Consider the following 12,728-nt stretch of genomic DNA (forward strand, 5'->3'; position numbering starts at 1 on the left):
AGAAACTTTTTGATGATGATGATGATAAAGACAATATTAAAACAGCCAACATTAGTTGAGTGTGCTTAATGCTCTAAATTTTTTTTTTTTGGCATTAACTTATTTAATCCCCTGAACTACTTACTGTATGAGGTAGGTACTGTAGTATCTTCATTTTACAGATGATGAAACTGAAGCTTAGAAAGTAACTTCCCCAAAGTCACAGGGCCAGCTAATGGCACAGCTGAGACTGAAATCTGGACATATCCCAAATCCTACTCTCTTGATCTAATATTATGTTTTGAAGTTTATCCCTATTTAATTCTCCCAACTGAGTCAAACAGTCAAAGTGGAAGTTTAAAACAGGAAAAATAAATACTGTATAATTCTCTACCAGCAGTATAGTGAAAATTGTTTTTCTAAATATCATTTTCTAAATTCAGGTTCCAAAAATTTTTTTTTTTTCCTTTTTTAAATGATGATGATGGGAAAGAAACAGTGATTGAAGAGACTGAATAAATGGTATGACAGTGGGTAGGCCACAAATGTAAGTGGCAAGCAGATCACTTGATGTGGTCATAATGTTAGAACAATCTTTAGGAATACATCAAAATGTTAAAATTGGTCAAAAACTGCACTGATCCCTTTGACAATGGGGGCTACATGTTACTTATCTTAATACTCTTCACAGCTCGTACACAACAGATAGTGGATTGATATTTTAACAATATACTTACCTGTGAAAGGTCTGGTATATCACCTCTGTCAATTCCAACTTGCTGTAAGAAGAAGCATTGTATTTAATAAATTATAATAAAAATATTTTATAAATAAAATTTGGAAAAATGACATCACGGCTAGTACCAGTAATATTTTAAACAGACTTCTTAAGAATCAGGAAGATATTTAATCTCCAAAAATACTCAATATTTCCAATGGCTTAGATATTATTTGGTGGCCCTAGAAGTTGTTAACAGTAGGGAAACTGGAGTTGGAAAGTCAACAAATCTAAGTTACCATTCCTATGTCTTCTGAATACCTATATATAAGCTACTTTGTCACAATCTGAAAACTCCCCTGTCTTCTATGTGTAATACGATAAATATGTTAAGAATGAGAAAGCCTGACCATGAACAAGTTCTTTGATGGAAAACAAAAAAAAAATTTAAGAAACAAACCTGAAGACATCGACTTTGTCTTTCTCCATAAAACATGTTTTCCCTAGAAATCACCATAGATAACATTTTTAAAAACTCATGTTCTGTCAGGTAGGCCAGGTTTACAAAAATGTCAAGTGATATCTAATCAGGATATAACTGTCTTCACAAAGCAATTCCAATACACTTTCATGATGCTCAGGCCCTAGGCAATTTCTAGCAAAAAAAGATAGAAATGGTTCCTGTGTATTCTAGCATCCAATTAGAAAACTATTTTCTGTCCCATGGCTGTGTTTCATTTTCTAATCAGTCTCCCTTCCTTTTGTGACCTCTCAGGGGTTGGTCTCAGAATGATGTCAGTAGAAAATCTGATAAAGGCCAGATACACGGTGGCTCACACCTGTAATCCCAGCATGTGGGGAGGCCGAGGTGGGCGGATCATGAGGTCAGGAGATCGACACCATCCTGGCTAACACAGTGAAACCCCATCTCTACTAAAAATACAAAAATTAGTTAGGTATGGTGGCAGGCACCTGTAATACCAGCTACTCAGCAGGCTGAAGCAGGAGAATCGTTTGAACCCAGGAGGTAGAGGGTGCAGTGAGCAGGGATCACGCCACTGCACTCTAGCCTGGGAAACAGCGAGACTCCGTCTCAGCAAAAAGAAAAAAAAAAAAAAAAAAAAAAACAAAACCTGATAAATTCATTATTACTCAGATGTTACTAATCGCTGCCTGATATATATGTCCTCTTCAAACATGTTTCAAGACGTTACTCTTGCCTTCTTCCAGGAACTAAGGCATTCTAATTGAACTGCAAGCCCAGAGACAGTCTCATAACAGAATATTTTAAGGCAAGGGACTCTTCATATTTTTCTTAAATCATATGGAGCAGGCTGGGTGTGGTGGCTTATGCCTATAATCCGAGCACTTTGGGAGGTCACAGTGGATTGATCACTTGAGGTCAGGAGCTCGAGACTAGCCTGGCCAACATGGTGAAACCTCATCTCTAAAATCAGCTGGGTGTGGTGACGGGCACCTGTAATCCCAGCTATGTGGGAGGCTGAGACAGGAGAATCTTGGGAGGCAGAGGTTGCAGTGAGACGAGATCATGCCATGGCACTCCAGCCTGGGTGACAGAGAAAGTCTCTGTCTCAAAAAAAAAAAAAATCATAGATAGCAGAGAGTCTATCCCACCTAAGAATAACTTAACAGCAGATCTGGAGTACAGAAGGGGGCTTACAACTTAAGTTTGGGCTGGGCTCCGTGGCTGATGCCTGTAATCCCAGCACTTTGGAAGGCCGAGGCCAGCAGATCACCTGAGGTCAGGAGTTCAAGACCAGTCTGGCCAACATGGTGGAACCCCGTCTCTAGTAAAAATACAAAAATTAGCTGGGTGTGGTGGCAGGCACCTGTAATCCCAGCTACTCGGGAGGCTGAGACAGCGGACTCGCTCAAACCCAGGAGGCAGAGGTTGCAGTGAGACAAGATTGCGCCATTGCCCTCCAGCCTAGGGACAAGAGCAAGACTTTGTCTTTAAAAAAAAAAAAAAAAAAAAAAAACTTTTAACTACAACTACCAAATGCAAAGAACATAAAAGGCCAAGAGAGAATGTCAACAAATTAAAACTTATCTAAAGAATTTACTAGAATCACAAGCATAAACACCACCTTCTTGTTTTAATATGTGACTGACCCTTAAAAACTGGAAAGGATCTTTCTCCTTGAAACGGCAGATTAATAATAAACCTATTGTCTGATCATCCTGTTCTGTCCGATTGCTTCTAATATAGAATCACATATCACCACAGTAATAAAGCCTAGAATCACTAACTTGCTAATTCCAAAGTAACTACTTTGACATAATTGAGCAAATTATCCTAGGAAGAAATCTTTGGTGGAGATGGGTAGAGGCTGGAGAATGGGAGAACAAACAAACAAAAAAACCCTTAAGAACGCCTCTGTAGTAGCAAGATAATGCCTGCAAGTATTACCACACTTGCCTTCTGTGACAATTTCAGAAAATTATTTTTAAGCAGAGCCGCAAAATTGGATTATCCTATTACCTACATTCATGGTTTTCACAATCAAGGATAATAAATACACAAAATTCATTTCTGTTGGTGAAAAAAAGCTTTTTTTTTTTTGAGACAGAGTCTTGCTCTGTCGCCCAGCCTGGAGTGCAGTGGTGCAATCTCGGCTCACTGCAACCTCCACCTCCCAGGCTCAAGTGATTCTCCTGCCTCAGCCTCCTGAGTAGCCGGGATTATAGGTGCCCGTCACCACGCTTGGCTAATATTTGTATCTTTAGTATAGATGGGGTTTTGCCATGTTGGCCAGTCTTGAACACCTGACCTCAGGTGATCCACCCACCTCCGTTTCCCTAAACACTGGGATTACAGGTCTGAACCACAGTGCCCTGCCAACGAAAACATTTTGAACTATGTGGCTCCAGCTGTCTCACTGAAAAGAAACCTGCACTGATACTGGATATTCTCTACCACATTTAACAATAAACATTCTCAAATATATGATTAATTCCAACCATAAAAATCTCTGGCACTACTGTATGTCACTTACTCAATTTTATAGAGAAGTAAACAATTTAAAAACAGGTAACTTTTCAATACTCGCTACTGAATTAAATATACAGCATGTATTTTATTCACTATTTTATCATATTCATATCTTGGTACAGAATTCAATACAGCATAATAGTATCACTGAATACTAAATTTAAGACATTTATTTTATTTGGATAGTAAGTGATGACTTCAAAATCCATACTTACAGACAAAAAGGCAAGTTAGGAGACAGTCACTTAAAGACAGTTTACCTCTGCAACTTTGAGGAACTCTGAGATTCTTGTCATCCTAGTTAGGAACTTCTTATAGATGTCAAGACCTTCTTTGCATTGGTTCTTTTTCATATCAAAATATTTTTCTGACAAAATAAATGTAAAAATTCTTTTGTTCACATCAAAATATAACACTCAAAAAAAGGAAAAAAGAGTAGGTAATAGCTCCAAATAGGTCTCTAAAGGAACATACACACCCTGCTAGAAAAATATCAGTGTTAAGCTAGCTTAGGTATTTAAAGCAAATTAGAATAGAGCTGCTATTATATTAAAAAAATAGAAACATTACTTGACCCTACTCATATTCCCAGTCTGTGCCACAATACTTTTCCTCACAATTACCTAAGTATATATTTGTGTGTAAACACGTATCACACTTGACCCCGTTTAAAACAGCACTAACATCTATTTCCAATCTTCTTACTAATAGTGTATTATCTAACAACTTAACCATGCCCAAATGTCACTCAGAAAGTTCATTTAAGTTTAATGTATACATAGGAGTAAAGAGGTTAATTTATACTAATTATAGTATGGAAGACTATGCCTTCCAAAGCTTTATAAAAAAAACCTTTATTTTTCACTTGTGAAAAAATAAGCCAAATTTCCCTATCCTATAGATTAAAGCACCCCTGAGTAAGTCCATGTTACTTCAGACTATAAAAAACAGATTTAAATTTTTTAAAAAGTTCATTATGGAGTCGATTATGATTTTTCTGGGACAAAAAAAATTTTTTTTCCATCTTTTTTTATTGTGGTAAAATACATATAACATAAAACTTACTTTTTTTTTTTTTTTTAAACAGAGTTTCGCTCTTGTTGCCCAGGCTGGAGTACACAGGGAAGATCTAGGCTCACTGCAACCTCCGCCTCCTGGGTTCAAGCAATTCTCCTGCCTCAGCCTAAAACTTACTACTATCTTAACCCAGCTAAATTTTAAAGGCACTTTTATATTTCTAAAAATTAACAAAATGGGTAGAAAAAACATAGATATATCTAAAAAATAAAGTTCAACTTGCTGAACATCCTGGGTATAAAAGTATGTAATCACTTGCAGAAATAATCAGGTGTAAAACTCTTCTCTCCAAATTAATTGTTACAATGAATGAATATATCATAATAAATTTTTAGACAGCTTTAAGTAACAACTCAGTCAATATTATTTATCCATATGACACAAGATAAGAAATGTTACTAAGCTACAGCAGTATTTACCCAACAAATTAATAATTCCTTCATTGTATGCTGCAAACAGTCTAATGGCATCTTTGAACAGGAGCATGAAGGCAGCATTTATTACCCCATTTGTAAGTTCATTGCTATTAACCTGGGGAAAAATTGGAAAATAAAATTAGCTAATCTTAGGTTTTAAATGACACAAAAAGACTTCCTTCAAATTAAAATACAGTAAATTCCAGGATTAGGCAAGTTAGTGAAAAAGACATTTATTTTCTCTAATACATACATAAAGATCCTAGTGCAGTAGCTACCATATAAATAAACATTATTTATTATTATTATTAAGTTTTGCTGTAACCAAATAATTGTACTCATTTGACTAACAAGAATATTGGAAATATTTTTAGTTTTATCTCAAGGAATAAATAAAAAAGATAAACCAAATTAATTCCAAGTTCTTTTTAGCACATGAAAATTAACTCGTTGTTATATACAGAAAAACTAAGCACAAAATTGAATGGCAAACAAAAAACTGGTAAAAAAAAAAAAAAAAAAAAGTATCTGCAGACCATCAAGTAGAGTTGCTGTCCATTATATAGGGAGAATTCTAATAATAAATAAAGTAAATGAAAGCAATTTATAATATAAAAAATACATATGGACAATAACATATGAAAATAAATACAACTTGACTTATCAGGTAAATTAAAATATAATAATCAAATCAAATTACTAAAATATCCTTTCCTGAACATCAGACTGTATTACTCAGTGCCCATAAGAATGAAAAAAAAAGAACACAGTAGCTCATGCCTGTGGTCGCAGCACGTCGTAAGGCCGAGGCAGGAGGATTGCTTGAGCCTGGCAGTTTAAAATGAGACCAGCCTGGGCAACATAGCAAGACCTCTTCTCTACAAAAAACTAAAACCAAGAAAAAGTAGCTGAACATGGTGGTGTACCCCTGTAGTCCCAGCTACTCAGGAGGCTGAGGTGGCAGGACTGCTTGAGCCCAGGAGTTGGAAGCTGCAATGAGCTATGATCACGCCACTGCACTCCAGTCTGAGTGACAGAGAAAAATGCTGTCTCAAAAAAACAACAAAAAAAAAGATGAAAAAGCAAAAACAGACACCTGTTGAGTAGTGGCTCACCCTTTTGCAACAGAAGCAATATTTATTAAAAATGTAAATGCTTATATTATTTGAACCACCAAATTCTTTTTCTGGGTGTTAACCCTATTAAATAGGTTTACAAATGGAAACACACACACACACATACATACACACACACACACACACACACAGAGGCAAGAGACAGAGAGAGGAGAGAGAATTGAGTGCAGCACTGTTTAGGTTAAAAAAAAAACAGAAAAACTAAACATCCATCAACAGGAGGATCAGATAAATTGTTATATATAACAAAGTACAATACAGACATTGAAAAGAATAAGAAATTTTATAAAAAATACAATATATTAAGAAAAATATGCATGGTTGGACCCTGAGCTTCTATATAAACCAAAATAATGTTGAATAACTGCATCAATACCCCAGGCCTTCTAGAGTAGGGGTCAGCAAACTTTTTTTTGTAAAGGGTCAGATGGTAAGTATTTTAGACTTTGTGGGCCACACAGTCTGTCACAACTTTTCAACTCTGCTGTTGTGACATGAAACAGCCATAGATAATATGTACCAGCGGGGCTGGCTGTGTTCCAATAATACTATTGAGGACACTGAAGCTGGAATTTCATATAATTTCCACCTGTTACAAAATATCATTTAATTATTTTCAACCACTTATAAAACATACAAAAATAGGCAGTGAGCTATAGTTGGATAATCTCTGTTCTAGTCTATGAAATACCTGTAAGATTTATTGAATCTTACAGTTTCAATAGTGTTGAAGTTTACTCAGCACTTACTATGTGCCACGCTAATAGGCAATGGGGGTACAACAGAGAACAAAAGAGACCTAGTTTCTGTCCTGAAGAAGCTTAAAAACTAGCAATTAAACAATTTAAAGGAAAAATCTGTTTCAGCATGAAACTGTCACAGTTCCATTCACTAACTCGCACTCACAATCTCTAAAACAAAATGTCAAATAAATAATAAACAAAACATTGTAAGATAGATGCCAAAAAAAACCAGAACAGAGTTGAAAGTGCTAACTTCTAACATATTATAAATAAATGACAAAGCTGGCAGCTTGGATGAAGTCATGGTCATTAAAATAAAAATTCCAGGGAACACAATGCCCTTGGGCAATAGCTACATAACAGGCTATTATAAATGCTATTTAAATTTTTTCTGAATAACTGTCACGCTTTGAGTCCCATTAAATAGACAAAAACAAAATACTAAGTTGGCTATTCATTTAAAAAATACCCCTGTACATTTTTAAAATCTAAAAGTCATTATTAAAAGAAAATATATTTTCAGATCAATCCTTTCACCACTTTAGCTTGTATATCTTAAAATTCTAGAGCCAGAGAAGCACTAAAGAAATCCAAAACAGTCATAAAAATCAAAAAGTAATTTGACTTGAGACTATTTTATAGAAAATCCTTAGCCATATAGGATATCAGTGAGAAAAACTAGAGTCTGTGAAAACTTGAAGTTAAAAATTCTCATTAATTATAATGACCTAATTTTTTAAAATCTTAAATTACAAAAGCATAAATCAACTTACATTAAAATCAAGAAGTGCATCCATTTGATTCTGAATAATTGGTACAGTTTTAAGGAGTTTTTCTGTGTTCATTGTTCTCATAACTCCATCAGCCCTGTTACGGAAAAAAAAAAGAGAAATAAACAAATGAATCTGCAATTAAATCTACATTTCAAACTCCCCTGGTTCTCTACTAAAACAGAGAACCAAGTTGCTATTAAATGCCACATATTTTTAAGTCATTATGAAAACTAAAGCAGAGATCATACAGGAAAAACAAAAACAGGCAACATAATATGTTAAATGTCAAGGTACTCATTTAGAACTAAAAAAGAACATAAAGCATGAACTATAAAAACAAAAGTTTACATTAAACAGCAAGGTCTACAGCACACTTTTCACATGAGGAAATGATCTGATCCTCACAAACATTGGTGTGTGAAGAGCAGTTTTACCATTTTTTTAAAAATTACAAATAAAATAATCATTTGCCTGAAGTCACTAAACAGTTAAACACTCTGTAGGCCAGGAGCTGACAAAGTCTTAGAGCACTGCTTTATTTACAGTATTTTATTCATGACCCAACAGCAATGGCTTTTAATTCAGAAATGATAACTAAAACCACTTCACTACAAAATAAAGAACAATTTTACCAAGTCATTCTAATCTGGCTATTACACAAGAGATACTTTCAGTGGACAGTCTTTAATAAAATAGTCTGTTAAATATTTCCAAACAGGTATTTCTAAAGATAGAGAAATATTAGCGGCACCAAAACAGATTTAAAAACTACTACGTGAAAGGTACTAGGGCTAACGTACACAGCTAATATTAAGAGCTTATTGTATATCACATTTAGTATTACTCAAGAGATTGCCCTATCATTTTCAAATCCTCATAAAAATTCTACTGATATTCTTATTCCATTTTACGGTTGATGAAATTTTAAGTTCAGTGAGGGTATAAGACTTGCCTAAGATCACAGAACTAATCAGTGGTAGCGTCATTATGTAAACCCAGGTGTATTAGACTGTGAAATAATGGCATAACTGTTTGGCTGAGTAATAAGGCATTTCCAAAAAATATGTCAGGTTCCCCTAATTTACAAATGATCTATACTTATAAATGGCTGTTCTACCCTACGATAAACCATGAACTATGACCTCAGATGCCAAAAAACAATTAAGCTATAAAAAGCAACAACTGTGCTTTGCAGGACACAACAAAGTTTAATAAACAAATACTGGACTACCTTAAGTAGTCACCTACTGATCAGCTTCGGCCTAATTCTCCCCAATATGTTAACTTATGGATGCCTGTTTCCTCTCAAGTGCTAAACAGCATTGGCTGGAACCAGCTGCTGGAGCTTGGGATGAGACACCATCCCTTCTTTTGCAACTCTTCTTACTGAAGTCACTTTTTTACCTCCAGTTACTTCTTCATCACAGAAGATTTGAACATTGGCTCAGTCTTTCTTGTCTTCATTAGCTTCAACATCTATATGGACAACCAATCCAACATCTTGATGTCAAAATTCCTGATTCTAACCTTACTGCCCCCAGAAACCACAGCATCCTAGCCCCACCCCTGAACGAAAACAAACAAACAAACAAAAAGGTAAAATTCAGACACCTTATTCCGTGACAATTACCTGTTAACCTTTCAGCTGCTTTGGTCACATATCCCTGTGGCAAAAACTATTTGACCTCATCAGAAACTTCAATGTTTCAACTCCACCACTACCCACACTGATCCTTTCTCATTTTTACTTTCTTCACCTAGCTTAGAATTCCACAGATCATTATTATAATCACTCCCTTACAAATACCTTTAACTTTCTTGCACCTCTTTTCTTCCCTGCATGTCAGTCACCTGGCAAATTAACAATCCTGGCTGAGCAAACACCTAACTAATCCATGCCTGTACAGATATAGCTGAGTGCTGGTAAAGAAAACGGCACAACTGGGCAAACTGGCAAAACTATAAACTCATGATCATCAACCTCAAATGAATACTCAACATTGCCAGCAATCCTCTTAGCCTTCTCTAATAAAATCCTCTCCTAAGCATCTTCAAGTTTTCTTCTTCTCTTTCCTTGTCTCCTTACATGAAACACATCAGCTCTCAGCTCTTAACTCCCAAAATATTTAATTCTAGAACAGAAAATAACAAAAAGCAATTGTCTGGTCTTCTTGCCACCCAAACTATATTTCTATTTAAAAATAGTTGGCTAAGGCTGGGCGCATTGGCTCACGCTTGTAATCCCAGCACTTTGGGAGGCCAAGGCTGGTGGATCACAAGGTCAGGATTTTGAGACCAGCCCGGCCAATATGGTGAAACCCCATCTCTACTAAAAAATACAAAAAGTGGCCAGGCACGGTGGCGTGTGCCTGTAGTCCCAGATACTCGGGAGGCTGAGGTGGGAGAATTGCTTGAATCTGGAAGGCGGAGGATGCAGTGAGCAGAGATCACGCCACTGCACTCCAGCCTGGGTGACAGAGCAAAACTGTCTCAAAAAAAAAAAAAAGTTGGCTTTTACCTCATGTTTTTCCTACCATGGTAGACTCCAAATGAATCCAAGATTAAAATATAAAACACTGAATCCATAAATATATCTGATGAAAACATAATAATTAATCATTTTAGCTCACTGAGCTTGCTTGAAAGATAAAAAACATAAAAATGAAGATAACGGTTTTGATCACCTAAGACTGTAAAGCTTTTAACAATGTTAAAAAAACAGGGAAAAATACTCATAACCTATAACATTTTCCTAATACACAAAAAGTTCATTTGTTAAGTGTTCATTACGTGTTAAGCATTAGATACAATATCCCATTTAATTCTCACAACAATCCTAACAGAAAAGTACTAATTAACATCATAATTTTACAGATGAAATAACTCAGAGCTTAAGTAAGGCCTTCCCAGTTTTGCCACAGCATACTAGCACGGTAGAAAGGGTTATGAGTGTGCCAAGATGTTGACCCTTTTTAACCCTTTAGCCTCAAGTAGTCTCTTGTATAAATAGTTATCAGTTTGTGTGCCACCATGTGAAAGCAGTTTAGCAAGCTGACAGATATGTAACAAAATATCCTTGTTCTTAGAAAATATTCACCAAAGTATTAAAAGATATAAACTATAAAAGGCATCAGGTATGTAACCCACTCTCAAATGGTTCAGAAAAAAAATGTGTGTGCGTGCCTATGTGAATATACACAGAAAGAGAAATGCAGATGTGGCAAAATGTTAAAAACTGGTGGTTCTGAGTAAAGTATACAGATGTTCTCTAATATTCTTGCTACATTTCTGGAAGTGAAATTATTTCAAAGTAACATTTTTTAAAAGTCAGTAAACCAGCTAAAGTATCTCACTGAAGTCCCTCATCTAATTGGTATGAAGCTAGAATTCAAACCTAGATTCATCTGACTAAAAAAGCTTGTGAGTTCTTACCACTATTCAACACAATGGAAAAGAATGAAAAACCCAATAGAGAAGCTGTCAACGGACATCAAAAGACAATTAATAAAACAAATATGGCATTCAAAAGGAAGGGGGAGTGTGCTCAATATCACCATTTATTATTCAATCAGCTAATACAAAATGAACACATGAGATGCATTTTTCATGATGGAAGAATACAGAATAACTAAGCCAATAATTTGTTATAACTTTTATAAAGCATAATTTGGTGTTTTCTATTAAAATGTTAAATGTATATATATTTATCAATGACCCATCAATTTTAATAATTTATTCTATAGAAAAACTCTCTTAATGCAACCATAAATAAAAGGATGGTCAATCCATTGCTTTTATAAGATTAAAAAAAAATGGGAATAAATCAGATGTACACCTGCAACATAATTCTACAGCCATTCATAAGAATGAGATGGACTGAGGCTGGACGAGGTGGCTCATGTCTGTAATCTCAGCACTTTGGGAGGCCGACACAGGTGGATCACTTGTGGTCAGGAGTTCAAGACCAGCCTGGCCAACATGTCAAAACCCCATCTCTACCAAAAATACAAAAATTAGCTGGGCATGGTGGCGGGCACCTGTAGTCCCAGCTACTTGGGAGGCTGACACAGGAGAATCGCTTAAACCCGGGAGGTGGAGGTTGCAGTAAGCCAAGAGCACACCACTGCATCCCAGCCTGGGTGACAGAGCCAGACTCCATCTTAAAAAAAAAGAACGAGATGGATCTATGTGTACAGACATTGAAAATGTCCAAAATACACAGGAGGAAAGAAAAGCAGCCTTCAAAGAATCTGATCCAATTTTTATGTAATTTCCTATGTGCCTTTATATACATGTTTTTATTTACACCCACAGAAAAGATTAGACACACTAAAATGTTAACATTTTCTATGAATTAGGATGGTACTCTTAATTTTTTTTTGTTTATTACTTTTGTAAATATAAAAAATTATCTTAATAAATCAAACTTCACTACTTATAATGAGAGTCCTCTCCAAAAGGTGTCGCCTACTGAGGTTTTTGCCATGATATAATACATTTCAACTGCTGTCATGTCCTCAATTTATACCTGATATTCTTGATATTTTTCTTTTGTATTTATACAGTCTAATATGTGTATGTGTGTGTGTATAATGCCACTTTTGCGCTTCTTCTTGGTCCCCACTCAATGGCTTATGGTCCCCACTTATGGCTCCTCCTTGATTCAACTAAGTCAATACTAATTTTATTGTACTTGATCAAGAGCCATTTTCATCCAATTAAAAAAGACTGCTCTATTAAATAAAAAAATTCATCAACTATTCTCAAGACTGGCCCTTCACATTAGAAAAAATGTTACCATTTTAAAAATCTATTATTCTGAAATTGGTAAATACACTGAAGATCAACTTTACTGAAGACACTTTACAGTGTA

The 12,728-nt window shown here is 35.4% G+C and overlaps 1 protein-coding gene across 50 annotated transcripts in view; it reads right to left on the bottom strand.

Annotated features, from left to right (window-relative positions):
* PICALM (phosphatidylinositol binding clathrin assembly protein) overlaps positions 1 to 12,728 on the bottom strand; it is a 112,744-nt gene that overhangs the window by 49,360 nt on the left and 50,656 nt on the right. For all 50 annotated transcript variants that reach the window (XM_074015010.1, XM_074015012.1, XM_074015005.1 and 47 more), the window contains 4 exons: positions 7,856 to 7,949; positions 5,207 to 5,318; positions 3,971 to 4,077; positions 717 to 758 (listed from right to left, as the gene is read on the bottom strand). In XM_074015010.1, coding sequence (XP_073871111.1) covers positions 717 to 758; positions 3,971 to 4,077; positions 5,207 to 5,318; positions 7,856 to 7,949 — 355 coding nt within the window. The remainder of the gene's footprint in view (positions 1 to 716; positions 759 to 3,970; positions 4,078 to 5,206; positions 5,319 to 7,855; positions 7,950 to 12,728) is intronic.

This window comes from Macaca fascicularis, chromosome 14 (assembly GCF_037993035.2).
Source record: "Macaca fascicularis isolate 582-1 chromosome 14, T2T-MFA8v1.1".
In the NCBI taxonomy this organism is placed as follows: domain Eukaryota; kingdom Metazoa; phylum Chordata; class Mammalia; order Primates; family Cercopithecidae; genus Macaca; species Macaca fascicularis.